Source organism: Aristolochia californica, unplaced genomic scaffold, assembly GCF_029961685.1.
Source record: "Aristolochia californica isolate CCGP_79_NKW_82.1479 unplaced genomic scaffold, dmAriCali1.0.hap1 SCAF_16, whole genome shotgun sequence".
Taxonomy (NCBI): Eukaryota; Viridiplantae; Streptophyta; class Magnoliopsida; order Piperales; family Aristolochiaceae; genus Aristolochia; species Aristolochia californica.
In genome coordinates, this window is record NW_027181837.1 from 16,650,385 (window position 1) to 16,670,953 (window position 20,569).

Consider the following 20,569-nt stretch of genomic DNA (forward strand, 5'->3'; position numbering starts at 1 on the left):
GCAGCTTCAGCAGATTTGCCTGCGAATGCGCCTTCTGATCCGACGCGGAACGCTGACAGTGGTCCAACCATCCGATTTCTTATTGTAAGTGGAATGACAAAAATACCCAGATAGGGTATGGATTGTGTAGGCCATAACAGTAGTTAATACTCTTCCACAGGGGTCTTTTTCCAAAGTAAAGTAACTATAATAACGAGGTTAAGACTTTAGACGACGCTGTTGAAGTGACGCGAGGACGCTCGCCTGTATCGCATGTCCGAACACGATTGACTACGGAAGTAAAGAAGAGTTTCACAGCAGCTGCTGAAGTCGCCCAGTGCCTCCATCAATGCGGTTAGATTGATTTTTTCAACTGCAGATTCCTTCAAATCCTCTTCTGGTTTTTACAACCGTCCTGTTTCAAGAGGGCAACACATGCAGTCTTTTAGATAGCAGAAAAGGCTGAGAAGAGGTAGCGAAGATGCTGAAGAGATCCTTCCTCTCGCTGTTTCTTCTTTTGGTCAATATATCTCCTTCTTCGCAAAGAAATGGCAAGTTACACTGACGCTCTTTTACCTCGTCATTCTACTTAATTCTTTTTCTTGATGATGGGACTGCAACTGTAGTTTAAATCTACAGAATGTGTTCAGATTCTTAAGAGATTATTATGGAAAATCATTGTTGAGTTCTGTTTTTGCTGTCGAAGGATAGTTCTGTTAGTGTAGGCGTAGTGGATATCGTGATTTGGTAGAGGTAAACTACTTGTTGGTGGTTCAGTGAGGGAAAGAAAAAATTGTAATTCTTGTCATTCGTGAGAGACCAGAAAGAGTTCTTTGAGCTTATCAGGTGGTTAGGAAAAAGGCTTTTATAATTTGGAGATTTAGTAACGAAATCAAGCCGAGGACAGATGTGATTGTTCATTCGTAACGTGTATAATTTCTAGTAGTTTTTTTTTTTTTTTTTCTGATTTCCTGATCCCTCGTTTGACATCCACTTTGGACTGTATCCTTTTCCACAGAACCATACGCTCTTCGAATAAGCTGTGGGGCCCGTGAGAATGTACGCACACCACCCACCAATACTCTCTGGTACAAGGATTTTGCTTACAGTGGGGGCCGGCCTGCAAATGCCTCACATACGAGTTTCATTGAACCTCATCTTAAGACACTTCGATATTTCCCTCTCTCTGATGGGCCTGAAAATTGTTACATTATCAATAATGTACCCAATGGGCATTATTCTGTGAGAATCTTCTTTGCTTTGGTTTCAGATTTGAACTCTGATAATGAACCTTTATTCGATGTATCTGTAGAAGGAACTCAAATTTATTCTTTGGAATCAGGGTGGAGCAATGTAGATGAACAGTCATTTGTTGAGGCCTTAGTGTTTGTAACAGATAGGTCTGTTTCATTTTGCTTCCATAGTACGGGTCATGGGGACCCATCAATTCTTTCAATTGAAATTCTCCAGGTTGATGATAATGAGTACAACTTTGGACTGCAGTGGGGTAAGGGTACAATACTAAGAACTGCCAAGAGGGTATGCTGTGGTTGTGGGAAACCTGCATTTGGAGAAGATTATATTTCAAATCACTGGAGTGGGGACAGATTTTGGGCCCCAGTTACAGCTTTTAGTCAGGGTTCTGATCAATCTCTTTCTGTCGAAACTAGAGTTAAAGGAATCAATGTCCCACCAAATTTTTATCCTGAAAAACTTTATCAATCGGCAATTGTAAGCACAGATATTCAGCCGGATTTGTCATTTGATATGGAGGTAGAACCCAACAAAAACTACTCAATTTGGCTGCACTTTGCTGAAATTGATCAAGGAATTACTAAGAAGGGGCAACGGATTTTTGATATACTGATAAATGGGGACATTGCATTTAAAGATGTGGATATTATTGGTGCTACTGGGGAGCCCTATTCAGCTCTTGTGCTGAACAAGACTGTGGCTGTGAAAGGCAGAACTCTGACTATAACCATGCACCCTACTCGAGGCAATCATGCCATTGTAAGTGCCATAGAGGTTTTTGAGATTATTGCCATGGAGTCCAAAACTTCACCTGGAGAAGGTACGTGTGCAAAATTCTATTAGTATTTTAAGATGATCATGTATGCTACATGATATTTGCCAACTAAAAGGCAAAATGTTTTTTAATTATTAATATTTTTATTGCATTAATGATTCTTGCATCATTGACCTGTCCAATTACCTTTAATTTTACGCTACTATCTTTTCACATTGTTCTGGTTGTTTAGCATTCTTAACACACCTATGTGTCTTTAAATTCCTGATCACGAATGTTGTGCCATATTGATGTCATTGTTACCTAGTTCCAATTCTGGACCAGGAAGAAATCTCTGGATAAATCTATTCAGTATTGCTACTTTCCGAAAAATAATTTGCCAAGGATAACAAAACTGCATAAGTTTTGTAATTTTAACTAAACATAGGGAAAAAGGAACATGGACTCAGTCCATTTCCATTAGCTGGACCCTTTTCCATCTTAAACATAGGGGAAAAGGAACATGGGCTCTGGATCTAACTGTTTTTTCCCTTTCTTTTGAGAACGATGAGAAAAAGGATTCATTAAGAGAGCTCAAAATAGAGCAAATGGTACATTATACAGAGCGAGCAAAGAACCAAAATACAAAAGAAAACTTATATACAAAAGGTCACATGGGTAAGGAGTGGCTTATGAGATGCTGGCAGGAGGTTCCTTCTGTTGCAAGAGAATCTGCAGCACTATTTGCATATCTATGGGTGTGCTGCCATTTCACGTTAATAAGTCTGTAAATGTCTTCAATCTGATCAAAGTACATCAAATAGATCCCCTAGTTAAAAGCCTTCAAATCAAACTGGCCCTTACTTTCCTTCTTACTCTTCCCTCACCTGATCTCCAGTAATGTTATTGGGCACTTCGACTAAAATGGCCTTTTTTTGTAAGTTGTTGGCCTATGGTTAAACTCATTGATTGATCTTCTTCTTGGATGCAGCCTGTTACTTGTTAAGGTTTAGGATGACTATTTAGTAACAACCTACTTGCACAGAGCTGCTTTTCTTATTTTTTTATTTTAAATTGGAAAGCTTAATGTTGCTAATACTGAAAGATAAAGATGTTATTTTTATAGGGAGAAAGGTTGGATTATTTTTGTCATTTTTATTAGTGATCTACTTTCCCTTTTCCCTCTTTAAAATTTTTAAGGCTCCTATTTTGGTCTCTTTCTTTCTTGCATCCTTCAATTTCGTTTATGACGGCTCCTTTTTAAGCTTCTGACCAATTGCAATCACTCATACATTTGATTTATCTGGTGCCCTTTTACAGTCAGGGCTTTACAAACACTGAAGAATGCCTTGGGACTTCCTCTTCGATTTGGGTGGAACGGTGATCCTTGTGTTCCCCAGCAACATCCTTGGAATGGAGTGGATTGCCAGTTTAACAAAAATGGTGGTGGCTCATGGGTCATCGATGGACTGTACTTTCTCAACTCTTATCTCATTAATACCTCACCATCTCTTTTATTCTGATGTACCTTGTTGCCCAAAAAGAAGAGAAATTCTTGCTCTTGAACTGAACCCAATAAAGTGTTAAGACTATGTCTTTCTACATGCAGTTTAAATTCCTGATGTTTGGAAGCATGAGTTGTTAGAAAATTAGCCTCTTCACTCCTATTACCACAAAAAAAAAAAGCCTATTGAATCTGTTACTAAGAGCTGCAAATGGATAAAAATGAAATAAGGTTTTTCTGTTTATGTTTATTACTGTTCTGTTTCTAGTATTTGTAATGCATAAGGGTTAGTTATTGGTTATTTACTATTTACGTGATTACTTGATTGTATATATTTGTGTTATCTATAACAACCCTGTCATAAACTGTAGAAGCATTTCCTGTGCAGAAAATGAAGAAAGAAAAATCTTGTCTCATGATAAACTAAAAAAAGCTTCTCAAAAATGAACAACACATCAGATATCAGAGAAATGATCCTAATGTTGATATATTCAGAGTGCCACAAGACATAGGCAGTACCAGAACCACACGAAGAACAAAGCATCAAGATAAAATGATACAAACACATAATTGAATGAAATATGTTTCTTCTTCTCATTGGGCTGGTCTCTCATCTGGAAATTGATGATGAAAAAAACAAAACGTATCCTTCTCTGCTTATTGTAGTTTGACCAGCTCAAAATACCTTGCCAAGCACATATACCCAATGTCTGCTACAGATAAACAAGGTCAAAGCAGGCCCAAAGTTGCATTGTTGCTTGTCCTACCTGGCTGTTCCTGACATATCAAGTACCTTTAAAATTTGTAGAAAAAGGAAAATCAATATTATGTCTAATATTCCAGTAAGTTAAAAAGTTTATTCAAAATGTTAACATACGATAACATTGTGGAAATATCATCGCAAGCTGAAAGATAACAAATTCTCTTTATTTCTACTCTCTTGTGTCCACCTGGTGCGTGTTCCATCTTGAGAGAACCCTTGTTCGTATGGGTATGTCTAAAAGCAATTTGCTTGTACTTTTCAGGGGGCTTGATAATCAAGGTCTAAGAGGTACATTGCCTGATGATATTTCCAAGCTGACTCATCTGCAGAGCATGTACGTTGACAAGAGGTCTATTTAACCTAAAGGACTTAAACAACAATAACCACTCCTTTTTCTTTCTCTTTCTCTCACTCTGTCCTGTCAAATATTGGAAGCCTCATAAAATTAAAGGGCATTGACTGATTTCTTTTACCTTTATTTTCATTGATTAATTTTACTGTATATTTCTTTTTCAGAAACTTGAGTGGAAACAGCATTCGTGGTTCCATTCCTGCTACTCTTGGAACAATAGTCGGGCTGGAAACTCTGTAAGATGCATGGCTACTTTGATTTAATTTATTACTTTTTAAAGTGTCATTTCTCTAAACCCTGCCACATGGAAAACTTAATTTACTGCCGAAGCTCAAAAGTAAAAATGCTTATGTGGCATGAAAGGTTAGATACACATGCTGTATATGCTAATACACTTTATGTATACAAGCCTTTATAAGATGTCACACCCGGCATCTATTAATGCCGTATCTAGAACTAGTTATGCATACCCAGAATTATTCTTTACCATTCACTGATGGGAGGATATTTGAAGTAGTAACTGTTAGATAACAAGAGAGGTTTGAGCCGCAATAGCAGAAAACTTCAATTTTGGAAGCGTTTTATGCCATCAAGAACGAAACTTTATATGGAGAATTATATGTTTAAAAAAAAGATATGTAAGTCTATTTTCTAACCTATTAGACCAATTCTTAATCTGAGTTTCTCGAGGGAGATATCAATATCGGAAAAGTTAATGGTCATACTGGCTAAAGAAAGAGTACTCAGTTCGACTAAATGCAGAGTTCAAAATCTATCAGATTCAATCTCTCAAAAGATGTATATTTCATGAAGGAATATTATACTTTAATGAAAGATATCGAAGTCTAGTTTTAGAAGGAGTAACTTTCATGTCAATCTGATCTATATGTAAAGAGATATTCTCATTGGAGTTGGCAAGGGTCATGCTACATAATGAAGCAAATCAAGCAAGCATCAAAGATTTAAGAACGAATATTTTTATGTCAAATTAGGTATCAAATTTAAGCTCTTTGAGTCTAGTTTTTTTTAGCAACAATCAGTTTGTGATTATGAGCAATATTGTGAGAGATATCAATATCAAAAGTACTACAGGTCAATTCCGGCGAAAATCTCTTATTTCCTATTATCTCTCCATGCATTGATGTGAATTGAGAATTCGATGTTGTTTTCAAGTTTTGCATTTTTGTTGCTTGGTTGTGTATCTTCCGCATCATCAACTCCAAAAAATTGTGGTCACCCCAAAAAAAGTTACACTTGGTCAAATTTATTAAGTTCTACTATTGTTGTCTCCCCTAATTGTTTTAAGAAAATGGTCATATTCTAGATTCGTTTGGAAGTATGAGTGTTGCATAATCACTTGCTTTCGGTTAAAGTTGTTTTCCTCTAGTATTTCTAGACCCACTACCTAAAAAGTATAGGAGTGTATCCAACATCTAGTTCGAGTCAAGTTTTTTATTCTTCACCCAAGAGAAAATGTAGACCATATAAAATGACTAAAATGCCCCTTATACCTTTACCCAAAGCTTTAGTAAACATATCATCGACTTGATCACTAGTTTGAACATAGGGGTTAACAACTTCTTTTCTTATCACTACATCTCGAATAAAGTAGTAGTTGACTCCTATATGTTTTGTTCTTTCATGAAATACCGGATTCCCATAATGATTATGGTTGCCTGATTATCACAATACATGGTCATGGATTAATCACTCTGTAGATTCAGTTCTTGAACAACCGATCTCACCCACATTAAGTCACTGACAGTATGAGCCATTACTTTATATTCAACTTTTGCACTAGAACAGGCCACAATGTTTTGTTTCTTGCTTTTCCAACTTATCAACTTTCCTCCTAAGAACACACAATGGCCAATAGAAGATTTCCTATCAAGTTTAGATTCAACATAATCTAATCTGAGACGACTTCTATCTTTAAGTGACCATGAGGTTTAAAGAATAACCTTTTTTCAGGTGCCCCCTTTAAGTATCTTAATATTTTTGTGCAGCTTCTAAATGTACCTTGTGTGAATGCTCCATGAATTGATTGACTACTGACACAAAAAAGATATATCAGAATGAGTGACTGTGGCATAAATCAGTTTTCCCACTAGTCTGCGATATATTGTTTTGTCCTTGAGTTCATCACTACATTCATCATGAAAATCATGACCAACTTTCATAGGGGTCTCTACTGATTTTGCACCGGACAAACCATACTCCTATAACATATATGTGACATATTTCCTCTATGTCAATACAAGCCCTGTCTTGCTTCTAGCAACCCCAATTCGAAGGAAATATTTCAAAGAACCTAGATCTTTGGTCTAGAAATATTTATCTAGGTGTACCATTACCTCCTCAATACCTTTATATCACTTCTTAATAAACAATTACACTAGTAGTACTACAATCCCAGATGACCACTTCATGACAAAGAAAGAGTGATAAGAGTGGCTTCGAGAGAATCCAAAGGACATAACTATCTGGCTGAACTTCTCGAACCATGCCCTAGGGCTTTGATTGAGACTATATATTTCCTTATTGAGTCTACACACCTTCCTAGTCTCCCCCTGAGCAATATACCTAGGAGGTTGCTCCATTGTAGACCTTGTCTTCTAAGTCACTATATAAGAAGGCATTTTTAATGTCCAGATGGAAAAGTGGGTAACCTTGGTTAATAACAATAAATACCAGAATATGAACTGAAGTCAGTTTGGCTAATGGTGAGAAAGTCTCAAATACATCAATGAGTGTAGCAACTAACTGGGCCTTATTTCTCGCAAAGGATCCATTTGTTCTGTATTTCACAATGTATACCCAACGACATCCAATAACAGTAGCACTCGCAGGCATGTACCTCTGTCAAATAAAACCTCCATCCCAACATCCATAACTTGCTTCCATTGAGGGGATAAGAGAGCATCCTTAACAAAAGAAGGAATGGTGCAGGAAGACAAGGATACAACAAACTATTGTATTGGTCAGGAAAAAAAATCAAAGGACACATAATTGGATGATGGACATTCGGTAGACTTATGGACACCTTTTTGAAGAGCAATGGGGAGATTCAAATCAATTACCTTAGGATCAACAAGCGAAGAGGATTCTGGAACAAGCAAGTGAGAGGGAACTTGAGCTCATTGCTGAGTAACATATCATTGTTGATCTCAACCATGAGGCAATTTGCTGACTTTATCAACTATTTTGAGCTAGAAGAAATCAGCCTCTCTGGCAAGACATTTACTTGATCCAATGGTGAGAGGCTTCCCATCTTTTCCAAACTTAATCGGTTCCTTGCCACTGGTGACTGGCTCATACTTTACTACAACGCCTATGGGTCGGTTTTGAGCCATGCTGGCTTCGACCACTGGCTATTCAGATTGATACCAAACTTGATAAATGGGGGCCTGCCCCTTTCAGGTTTGATAATTCTTGGCTGTTGGATAAACACTGCACCGACAACGTCGCCTCATGGTGGGAAACCTTTGGGGACCCTAACTATGATGGCTGGTTTCTCCCCCGCAAGTTGAAGCGTCTCAAAGTAAAGCTCAAATCATGGTCCTCAAAGCGTCGCTTTGTTGCCTCCTCTCAGAAATCCTCGCTCCATTCTCAGATTGCTGCTCTTGATATGGTTGAGGAGCAAAGATGTTTTACTCATGCTGAGTTTTCTACCCACATCTCTCTTCAATGCAATTTTCAATCTATTCTACACTTTGAAAGGGTTCAGTGGAAGCAAAAAGCCCGCTTCAAGTGGTTGACCGAGGGTGATGTGTTAGGAATTAAACACCCTAATTCCAAACTAACGAGAGCAATAATAATAAACGCGGAAGAAGGGAAAAAACAAGCACGGAAAAGCACAACAAGATTTATCCAGGTTCGACTCAAGGTGAGACTACGTCCTGTCTTTCGCCGTTGTAGTAATCCGCTATGAAGATGAAATACTTTACAAGAGAAATCGCACACTTACAGGTGTTTTTTTCTAAACTCTCGGGCTACAACTCGAGATGCTCCTTGATATAAGATGATAAAACCCTAATAGCGGCGCCCCTCAATTATAAAGAGAAAATTAGGGCAACTTCATTACAAGAGTGAATTTTCCAAACTGCTCTTAATGAAATAATAGTTAATATATTGTGGACTGTGACCAACTCAGCGTAGGGCGTTAATTAGGCACAACTTAACACTCCCCCCTTCAAACCCCCATGGCTACCTGACCGCACAGGTCGATCCACGACCAGCTCAGTGTAAGGCGTTAATTAGGCTCCACAACTTAACAGGATGCTACACAAAGTTCTTCCCATGCTATCGCCACAGCCCGCAGGAGGACTAACCGGGTCACCTCCGTGTCTATTGACAACGAGGTTACCTTGGATAGGACCTCCATTATTAATGTTTTTCTCATTTTCTTTGCAGATCTTTACAGAGAGGAGCACCACCACCGGCCTAGGCTCTCCAACCTTCACTTCTCCGCGATATCCCCAATTTTGGAGAGTTTCCCCAGGATAGGGCCCTGGGGCCTGACGGATGCAACAGGGAATTCTATAAGGCTTGCTGGCCCGCTGTGAGGTCGGACATCATTTCCATGGTCCGAAGCTTCTATGATCGTGGAATCACCTTTAAGAGCGTGGGTGCTTCTCTTATTGCTTTGGACCCCGAAAAACTAGTGTGGAGCGCCCTCAGAATTATCGGGCGATCTGTCTCGTTTCAAGTCCCTACAACATCATCGCTCGCATCTTGGCTCGTCGTATCAAGGTTGTTCTACCTACCATCGTCCACCGGGGCCAGAGTGCTTTTATCAAAGGCCGTGACATACTTGACTTAGCAATGGCTACGCATGAAATTGTGGATCATTTTGCCAAGATGGATTGGCCGCGATTTGTCCTAAGTTGGACCTCGAAAAGGCTTTCAACCGAGTTAGTTGGTCCCTCCTGGACGACATTATGCAGCGTATGAGCTTCAGAGACAAATGGAGGTTTTGGATCCGCAACTGTATCTCTTCAGCCTCTTACTCCTTCCTCCTCAATGGCACGGTCTATGGCTTCTTCCAGGGCACTTGAGGCATCCGTCAGGGAGACCCTCTCTCCCCACTCCTCTTCAACATCATTAATGAGTACTTATCCTCTATGTCTACTCTACCTGCAACATTGGTTGGTTAGAGGCCATCTCCGAACAAAGTTGCTTTTTGCTCCAGTTCGTGGCTTGTTGGAAGAAAGTTCAAGCCCACACGACCAAGGAAGGCCCACATATCTAAGATTATTATAAGATGGGCCACACGACCAAGAAAGGCTCACAAGATAGGCCCAAGCCCATAAGAAGTAGGACCCACAATGATTACCATGAGTTGGCATCCTTATCACATCGGTTAGAAGATCAAGAAGGACTCACAAAAATATTTTATCTTATGGTCACGTCAAAGAAGAGTTTTAGTATTAGTTATATTTGTCTTTTATCTATATTGAGTTATTTAATTATTTAGGACTTATCTTTAAGTGATAGAGTTTGGGTGTAATTGGGACAAGGGTAGTTTTATTGTAATTGGATTCTACTAACTTCCTCTATTATAAATAGAGGTTCATGTACTCTGATTACAACAAGTTATTGATGTCAATGAAATATTTCACTTTTCCATAAATTCAACACAGTTGACACCATTTGCTTCGGCATCGGCACACTTGACCAAGTCCGCAACATTAATGCCCTTCTCGACCTTTTTGAGATTACTTTTGGTCAGAAAGTTAACTGGGGAAAGTCAATCATCATGGGATATCACATCGATCCCCCCTTGTTTCAGATTATGGCAGAGACTCTAGGATGTCCCATTGCGATTGCTCCCACATACTACTTGGGTCTTCCTCTTACTGATAGCAGACCCCGGATGGGTCTCTGAGCTCCTGTGATAGAGCGGCTTGAGCGACACCTCTCCTCTTGGAAGGTAGGATGATCTTCAAGGCTGGTAGATTGATCCTCTTAAACTCATGCCTTGCGGGTATTCCCAACTACTTCCTCTCTTTCCTAGCTTGCCCCTCCTCTATTAGTCGGCACATTGACATGATCAAGAGGCATTTTTTGTGGTGTGGCATTGAAAATGACTTTTGCTATCGCCTTGTCAGTTGGGATGAAGTGTGTAAGCCAAAATCTTTGGGTGGGCTCGGGATTAGGCACACCAAAGAAATGGGACATGCTTTATTGCTCAAGTGGTTTTGGAAGCTCAACTCTTCCTCGGGGCTTTGTGGAAGCCAATGGTTGCCTTCAAGCTTCGATGTCTTGGTGATAGATGGATCACTGGTGGCAACTGTCGTCATCTCTCCCCCATCTAGAAGACCATGTTTCATTTGTTCTCCTCTTTCTGAATTGCCATTCGGTTCTTTGTTGGAGATGGCTCCAGTCTACGTTTTTGGACGGATTGGTGGTCAGGTGATGGCTCTCTTGCCTTATCTTACCCATCACTACTTCAGCTTGCCACCAGCCGCGACTTATTTGTCTTTGACGCTTGGTAGAATGGCTCATGGAATCTCTGCCTTAGATGCGACCTTACTGATGGGGAAGCCATTTCTGTTTGTGACTTGATTTATAGTCTCGGTAGTGTTATGGTTCGCCCTCAGACGACTGACTGGATGATTTGGCTCCCTGATGACAGCAGGCGATTCTCAGTCTCCTCGGTCTACCGTCATCTTATGGGATGGACCCAACCTCCTGCCCCACATCAGGCTGCTCTTGCCTGGCGCCTCTCGGCCCCGCCCAAGGTGAAGTTTTTCCTTTGGAGTGTCTGCCACTACAAGATCCTTACTGTAGGCAACCTTATTAGGCGTGGCAATACCACTCCCGATCCTCTCTGCCCCTTCTGCGGGACGACATCTAAAACTGTGAATCACCTCTTCCTCCACTGTGACTTCGCTTGGAAGGTCTGAACCTACATGATTGACAATATGGGACTCAACTTCTGCATCCCACTTGACCTGAGCACCATGTCGTTTCTCTTCTGGAACCCGCCTGCCCAGCCTAGGCTAGCTTCTGTTGGCTCCCTACATTGCTTTTGTTCTTTGGTGCCTCTGGAAGGAAAAAAACACGGTTTGACTGTACTTTTCGCTCTGCTGTTGAGGTTTCCTTCACTACCACTGGGCTCATATCTACCTGGATCCTCACCCGAAAGAGTTTGCTTACCTCTCTTGTGCCCTAGTCCGCACCAATTGGAAGATTATCGCTCAGATGTCTGTCCCCACGCCCCCCCAACAAGTTGCAGTTTGGGAGCCTCCTCCCTCCGAATATTATAAGCTAAACTTTGATGGTAGCGCCTTTGGGAACCCGGGTTTGCTTAGGTTTGATGGGGTGATTTTTTATTCAGGGGGCACTGCCATCCTCTCTTACTCTGGCCCTCTCTGAATTAATGACTCGACCACTACTGAGCTCTCTGGTCTCCTTCATAGCTGGCAAATTTTTCAGAACCGCTTTAGTGTCCCCTTATCATGGAGGAAGACTCCAAGATTGTCATTGGATGGTGCTCCATCTCATCCTTCCTCCTCATGGCATCATTGGTAGATTCTTCTTGATATTTTGGACATTGTATCCACCATTTCTTGTACTTGGTCTCATGTACTTAGATCAGCCAATTCAGTTGCTGATTTGTGCGCTAAATTAGCCCCCCCTTCAATCTCTTGTTGTTAGGGGAGGTTTTCCTTGATATATTTTCTCTTTCTTTGAAATAAAATTATCGACATTTAAAAAAAAAATGTCATCGTTGATATAGCTGTAATGGTTTATTTGTGGAAATAGTTAGGGAGAGTAGGAACATCCTCCATAAGAGTGGGAGCAACAACTCCAGAACCTATGAAAGGTGGGGTAACATTCATAGTAGCTGAAGAGAAGAAAGGGGCATATTCAAAAAAGTGTTGTATCAGCAGCTACAATCTTCCTAGTTGAGGGGTAAAAACATTTGTATCCCTTCTTTGTCCAAGAATACCCCAGAAATACACATTTGATCACACAAGGAGATAATTTATCTGTGGAGGAACTAAATACATGGGCAAAACATACACACCCAAAAATACAAGGAGAGAGAGGGAACAAATAGTAGATGGCTTCAACACCTGGATGGGAATTTTACCCCCAAGAATAGAAGAAGGCATCCTATTGATAAGAAAACAAGTAGTGAGTACTGCATCATCCCAATATGACTTAGGATCATTCATACGAAGAAGCACCGTGCATGCAACTTCTAAGAGAAGATGGTTCTTATGTTCAACTACTCCATTTTTTTGTGGAGTAAATACACATGATGATATACACATGATGATTGATGGATGATGCCATGACTCTAGCAAAAATGATCAAATTTTTTATTCATAAACTCGAATCCATTATCAATGCGAAGAATATGAAAAGATGCATCACACTAGGCTTTGATTTCGTTGTGAAAGTTTTGAAATACATTAAATACTTCAGATTTTTCCTTTAGGAGATACACCCAGGTACTACGATTGAAGTCATCAATAAAAGAAACAAAATACTTTTAACCAAAGATATTGGACAGAGGACAAGGTCCTCATACATCAAAGTGAACAATTTCAAACAAACTACTACTCCTTATTTGGCTAAAAGGAACATAGTTCGGTGATGCTTGCCCAATTGATACGCGTCACACTGAAATGACAAACTAGAAGGAAAATCACGAAATAGCTAAACCAACTTTGTTGGAGAAGGATGTCCTACCATAGGTGCCACTGGAATGGCATGACCGCAGCATGAAGAACATGTGAGGAGGTTGTGGATGGCCTTCCAGATGATATAATCTACCTCTCTCACGTGGGGAACTAATCATCCTCGTCGTCGTGATATCTGAAACATACAATGAGATGGATAAAAAGTTACTAAACAATTCATAGATTTAGTAAGCTAGCTTATTGGCAACAAATTAAGTGAAAATTTAGGGATAAACAACACAGATGAAGATGATATGAATAAAGATGGGCCAGTTTTGCTCAGTCCTTTGATTGAAGATGATATGAATAAAGGTGGAATCTATGTGATCCACCTGTAAGAGCAGCTATTATGGGGTGTCGTTGGGTTTATACTATCAAATATAATGCTGATGGCTCTATTGAAAGGTACGAAGTTCGGCTGGTAGTGAAAGGGTATACACGGACTTTTGGAGTTGATGTCTTTGAGACATTCTCTCTTGTGGCCCGACTTACTTCGGTAAGTATCTTAATATCTGTGGCTCAAGGGGAGACAGAAAAAGTGTGTAAGCTGTAGAAGGCTATTTATGGACTTAAACAGAGTCCACGAGCTTGGTTTGAAAGTTTAGTGATATGGTACTACAATTTGGGTTCTATAGGAGCCTCTCTTTCAACTCGATGTGAAGAATGCCTTTTTATATGGTGATCTACATGAGGAAGTGTATATGGAGTAACCTCCTGGGTATGTTGCTCAGGGGGAGACAGAAAAGGTGTGTAAGCTGTAGAAGGCTATTTATGGACTTAAACAGAGTCCACAAGCTTGGTTTGAAAGTTTAGTAATATGGTACTACAATTTGGGTTCTATAGGAGTCATTGTGATCATTCTATGTTCCTACTTAAAAGGAAAACTGGTATGGTGGTTTTGGTTGTCTATGTAGATGACATTGTGTTATCTGGTGATGATCTTGATGGTATTACAGAAGTTAAACAATATCTGGCCACACATTTTCAGACAAAGGATTTGGGCTCTCTCAAGTACTTGGCATTGAAGTCGCTCGTAGCAAGCGAGGTATTGTTCTTTCTCAGAGAAAATATATATTGGATATGTTACAGGAGCATGGTTTATTAGGTGCTAAACCTATAGACACCCCCATGGAAGTTAATCATAATCTACATGACACCCAAGGTCCTACACTTAAGGATAAAACTCAATACCGACGGTTAGTAGGTAAACTGATCTATGCTACAATTACCAGGCCGGATATTTCATTTGTTGTGGGAGTTGTGAGCCAGTTCATGGAAAATCCTCAAAAAGTCCATTTAGAAGCTACTCACAGGATTTTGAAGTACTTGAAGGGTGCACCTGGAAAAGGTCTTCTATATACTCATAATGGGAAAATTGATGTACTTGGGTATTCTGATGTCGATTATGCTGGGTGTAAGATGGATAGACGTTCTACATCAGGCTACTGTTGTTTTGTTGGAGGCAATCTGATAAATTGGAAAAGTAAGAAACAGACAGTTGTGGCTAGGTCCAGTGCAGAGGCCGAGTATCGAGCAATGGTTCATACAGTTAGTGAGCTTATGTGGATTAAGTATGTGCTTCTTGAGTTTGGTTTTATGTTACCTGACCCTATGGTTATGAATTGTGATAACCAGGCAGCCATTTTTATTGCAAGCAACCCTATATTCTATGAGAGAACGAAACATATAAAAGTTGACTGCCACTTCATTAGAGATGCAGTTATTCAGGGGAAGGTGGTAACTCCTTATGTAAAGTCTTCAGACCAGTTGGGAGATATATTTACCAAACCTTTGGGGAGACGTGAACATGTATCCTTTAGTGACAAGCTGGGATTGTTTGATATCTACTCTCCAGCTTAAGGGGCAATGTTAAAATACAAGTTCAGGGGTATTTTGGTCATTTCTTATATTTTCAATATTACATTTTTCTCTTATAGTATGGCTATTAGATAGAGAATGTCTTATTTTATCTCTAGTTAAATTTTCATTCAATTTAGACATGTATTTTAGGAGATATGTAATTTTGAGTATTGAGGGGTATTTTTGTCTTATTGTAAAATTTCACTTAAACCCTGATTATAAAGAAGTAGGAAGGGCCTTTCTGGCTTGGATTCCAAGGCAGCAAAGCTGCCTCTCTTCCAGAAATCCATTTTCTCCCCAAATCACCTATTTTTCACTGCTTATAAAGTCGAGAGAGATTACTCTCCTATGCATATAAAGATTCTAGAGATAGCCACATAGCCTTTGATGTCTCACAGTTTATCTCCTAATTTCTAAGAGTAGAGTCAATACTATAGACAATCCAGTTCATATTCTGACTGTCCTCAGCCTCCTGATCATCATTTGGAGGCACTGGAGGATCATCTCCGATAAACTTTAACTTCTTTCTACCCTTAGGATACTTTTTGATAGACTTAACCCAATTAAGATAATTAGGCCTTGTCAATTTTTCTGAAGTAATCATGATGATATCATTTCTATCAAACCCAGAATTTTCTCTAGCCGGGGCATAAACTTATCCTGTCTCAACCATAATACTGATATATGATCACAAAATAACCAATTTAAATTTCCATACAATTTTTAGATTATCACCAAGGCGGGCCCCACTTTCAAAATTAGGGTTAGGGCACAAAAACAGGATATGCGTACTTCAACAATCTAAGAACCAACAATTCACAACTATTTCAACCAATATCATGCAAAGTGGTCGCAATTAGGGCTAACATAATCAATTGGGTGATGACGCAGGCATCCAACACTATGTTGGGTGACGCAAATCTCAAAAAACTCAATTAAGAACCCAATTAGGGTAATCAAAGTGTAGAGAATCCTTCAATGATTCATAAAGACCAGTAACCCTAAGGTTATGGCAGAAAAAAAGAAGAAAAAAGGTTAACTTTGATGAACCAATATAAAAACCGTGTAGGTTTTCTCCTTCCAATAGGTTGTCCTCTAAAAAACTGGCAAGAATTTGCAGTAGAATGCTCCCAGCAACAATCTGCTGCTCTGATACCATGTAAAAATCAAGATTTGGGTGAAGGAAGAGGAGAAGATTGAGAGAAAAAGGAGAAAGGAGAAGAAGAAATTTTTGAAGAGTTTGAAAGGCTTTGTTGGGAAATGCGCACTAATTCCCAGACTTCTTAAGTAGGTGTTTTGAGTTACAAATTACAAAAATGTCCTTATACACTTAATAAATCTCCTTATATCTCCCTAACTGCATATCCTATGTATATGAAAATTTTACCACTGATATAATTTAACATGCAGAACATGATTACATAAAGAAAATTAACCACTGAAGTGGTAAAATGACCAAAATACCCCTGAATGTATTTTCTAACATGTTGAATTTCTAATTTGCAATTTGTCTTGTAGATTGAATAGCTGTCATCTGATGTGGTTTTGAAGTGATATTATTTAATTTCTCTGTTTTACAGTGACCTCTCATACAATCTGTTAAATGGTACAATTCCTGAGGGCCTTGGCCAATTAAAATTGCTAAAGAGACTGTAAGAAGCATTTAAACTTTTTGGTATTATTGAGTTCCGTACAGTCCAGTAGAAATTTCTAAACAATTCAACATGCAGGGACCTTAATGGGAATTCTCTATCTGGGGAGGTCCCATCAGCGCTTGGAGGAAGATTGCTCCACAGAGCTAGTTTCAAGTAACTACCACCTTGAGTAGGAGAAAGACAATACTATTACTATTGCTGAAACAAAAAGAGTTTATAACAGCTTTTACCGTCAGTTTCTCACCTTGTTGGGTACAGTTTTACTGATAATGCAGGTCTTTGCGGCATACCTGGGCTACGTCCATGTGGGCCTCATCTTTCAACTGCTTCTAAGATTGCCATTGCATTTGGTGTCCTGGTGGTGATTCTACTTATCATAGTTATTTCAGTTTGCTGGTGGAAAAGACGTCAGAACATTCTTCGAGCGCAAAAGCTTGCAGGTAAAATATACTTGGTAGGGCCTATGCAAATGAAATATTTTCTTCACAGCATATCTTCTGATGAGAGAGAGAGTTTTGGGCTTAGCTTCATTTTCAGCTGTCATTTCTCAGGGTTCAGTTTATCATAATTACGTTTTGCTTTAAACACCCAATTTTCCTGTGGATATTTAGAATGCTACATCTATCACTTGTTGTGTGATGCATATCAACCATAAGGATAATCTTGAGAATACTTGGACCTTTCCCCTTCTCTCTTAAAGACGACAGATCAATTTCTGTTTTGCAGCACGAGATGCTCCATATGCCAAAGCAAGAACCCATTTTGTTCGGGAAGTTCAACTGGGTAGGCCACAAGTTCAAGAGCATCCTAGGACTGCAGCAGAAAATGGGTCCCGATTGCTTACTTGATTGAGTTCTGAATTTTTTGAAGCATGCTACTGAGTCAATTTTGATACAATCTTTGATAGTTTCATGGGCCATGACCAACTGCTCTCAAGAATCCTACTTAGTCAATCTGTATCTGGTATTTTCTCATTATCTTTTTATGCTTGTAAAATAAAGAAAAAAAATGTAAAAATCAAGATTTGGGTGAAGGATGAGGAGAAAATTAAGAGAAACGGAGAAAAGAGAAAAGATTTTTTTAAAGAGCCTAGAAAGGCTTCCTTGGGAATTGTGAAAGAATTCCCAAACTTTTTAAGTAAATGGTTTTGAGTTGCAAATTACAAAAATGGTCTTATACATTTAATGGACTTTAATATCTTTATATCTCCCTAATTACATATCCTAAGTACATGAAAAATTTAATAACTGATATAGTTTAAAAAGTTGAATATGATTACATAAAGAAAATTAACCATTAAAATGGTAAAATAACTTAAATATCCTTAGACAATAAAATGACTAAAATACCTTTGGATGTACTTTCTAATGGAAAAAATTCGAAAGAAGAAGTCGGAGAAAAGAAGAAGAAAGGAGAAGAGGAGAGAAGAAAAAGAGAACCATGTTGAAGAGAAAAATAATGTGGATTAGGTCCATTACTAATCTCTTTATTCATAGCTTAAGTGGTTATAAGGCAAAACGATAATAATGCCCTTATTCTAGTTATTTCACTTACAACCATCAATTAGTAATAAGAAAGCATAAAATTCTTCACCTCTATTTAATTATGACTACATATGTATAGTAAAATTAGCAAAATACTCCAAATCTTTAACACACTCTTTAAGGAGCATAAAAATTTGAGTTGGCAATCTTTGATTGTGAGAGTTTTTCTTTTCTTTGCACATGCAAAATTCACAAGTTCAACTGTCTTATGTGCGCGAGCTTCGTCTCAACTTCCCGATACAGTCGGGAGTGGCGATTGCGGTCATCGAAAAAAAAACTGTTGGAGTCAATGGAAATATTCTGGTTTTTGAGAAAGTGGATCACGTTGGAAGTGCTGATCTCGACGAGGGAGAGCGAGATGTTCCTACAGAAGGCAATATAGTATCATGGTCGGGGATGAACAACAACGTAGAGTGAACGACAAATGGCGTCGGGTGAATGGCAACGTAGGCGCACAAATAATGGGGTCGAACGACAGTCAAGGAGAGGAGAAAGGGAAGAGGAAGAGATGGCAGAGATTCTGAATGGAGGTGGTCAAAACGCAATGACAACGGAGGAAAAATAGATGTCTTGTTCTGATACCATAGAACGAATTGTTGTATGTTGAATTGAACCATGATTTTGTATCGATTTTTGTTTATATACAGTTTTACAACAAGAATCACCTAAACAAAAGGATGATTAACCCCCCTTCCCTCCCTCGGACAAGGTTCCTGGACTTGATGGGTTCAATGCAAAATTATATGAGGTCCCCCCCTCCCTCGGACAAGGTTACTGGACTTGATGGGTTCAATGCCGAATTATATGAGGGGGTAGAGCTTCTCAAGCATCTATGAAATAATAGCAAAGGTCCTAACAAACCATTTCAGGCTCTCAACTTCCTTCAATCTCACTCGATAAGAGCCCCTCGATGTGGCTTTTATCCTAGGTAGATAGATCCCTCGATGTAGCCATATCAGCCAATGAGGTCATTGACCATCTCCACAAGAAAAGCTAGCTCTGGTCTTTGTATTGATTAAGAGTAGTATTTATATACAGTTTACGATCCAAAATGATAATTTTTACATGGAAAGATAATTATAACATGTAATAAATACAATCGGGATCTTATCCGATAACCGAAGGGATTATATTAATTCCTTATCAACTCCTGATCACAAGCATGGCCGAACTAAACATTCCAACCTCTAATAAGTGGACGATACATTATGTTATGTCGAGCAATCTCTTAACCTTCATCCCTTCCCCACCTTGTATGAGATTTTATTAGGCCAAAACATACATTGTTCAAAGCTCTAGCTTTCAAAAGGGCATCATGTTCTTTAACAAACTTTGTAGATTTTGCAATGGTACAAAAGAAATTGTTGACTATCTCCTTTTGGTATGAAAATTCTCCTTGCAAATATGGTCTAGTGTCTTCCAATTCTAAGCCAATCCATCCAACTGTGTGGTCTCATCCATTGGCATTCACATAAAAAAAATTCTATAGAGAGCTTCAATGATCATCACAACTTGATCGTTCGATGAATTCAATGTGTTCAAAAATAAAAAAAGGTCTAAAATTTTCACGATTTAAGTTTCTTTGGGAATAAAAACCTCTCAACTTAATATAAAGTACGAATTCTTAAAGTGGTTAAATACATCAAATAATTAATTTATGTGACTGTTTTCATTCTTACATGTCAAAAGAAGTGAAATCAAAAGCAATAGTAATAGTCACTATTCTATGTTCTACTTAAAAATATTGTCTGGTCAAATTCTTGTCAGTGCATGGTCCAATGCCCAATACTTTTTGTGCAACTATTTACCGTATAAAAGTCTAGGTGAATTGCCCTAATTTTCACCATCATTATTCTCACCAATGCACTAAGATTCGGGACACAATGATCGTTGCTAAAGGATGGATTTCCACGAAAACATACAAATGCATGCATTAAATATTCATTATAAAAATAATAAATCAAATATAGTATTATGAAAGGGCCACATAATAATATTTATTCTAACAATTGACCCTCGTCCTTCGTCTAAAATTGACTACGCAAGAATTACTTAAAAGCTCTTCAAAGTTACCTCCCATAATCATTATGCCATCCACGTCAAGGAGGTCGCGATTGTTTCAACTCAAATGTTAAGTTCATAGACATATTTTTAGTGATCATATGCATGAAAACCTTAGGTTGCTTCTATTGAATTTAAGATCCCATG

General features: G+C 38.8%; 1 protein-coding gene across 1 annotated transcript; it reads left to right on the forward strand.

The window, feature by feature from the left end:
• Positions 1-260: 260 nt before the first annotated feature.
• Positions 261-17,794, forward strand: LOC137953173 (receptor-like protein 4). Its single transcript, XM_068800430.1, has 9 exons — positions 261-530; positions 998-2,053; positions 3,308-3,458; positions 4,517-4,588; positions 4,771-4,842; positions 16,743-16,814; positions 16,893-16,970; positions 17,076-17,257; positions 17,544-17,794. Exons 1-9 carry the CDS (start codon positions 461-463, stop codon positions 17,663-17,665), a joined length of 1,875 nt encoding a protein of 624 aa, XP_068656531.1. The 5' UTR covers positions 261-460; the 3' UTR covers positions 17,666-17,794.
• Positions 17,795-20,569: the final 2,775 nt, after the last annotated feature.

Bases quoted from the DNA above. Each gene is read 5' to 3' on its own strand.
- LOC137953173 (XM_068800430.1), top strand. From the start codon at position 461: ATGCTGAAGAGATCCTTCCTCTCGCTGTTTCTTCTTTTGGTCAATATA. The intron at 2,054-3,307 runs GTACGTGTGCAA...GCCCTTTTACAG, and splicing joins CAAAACTTCACCTGGAGAAG to TCAGGGCTTTACAAACACTG. The intron at 4,843-16,742 runs GTAAGATGCATG...TCTGTTTTACAG, and splicing joins ATAGTCGGGCTGGAAACTCT to TGACCTCTCATACAATCTGT.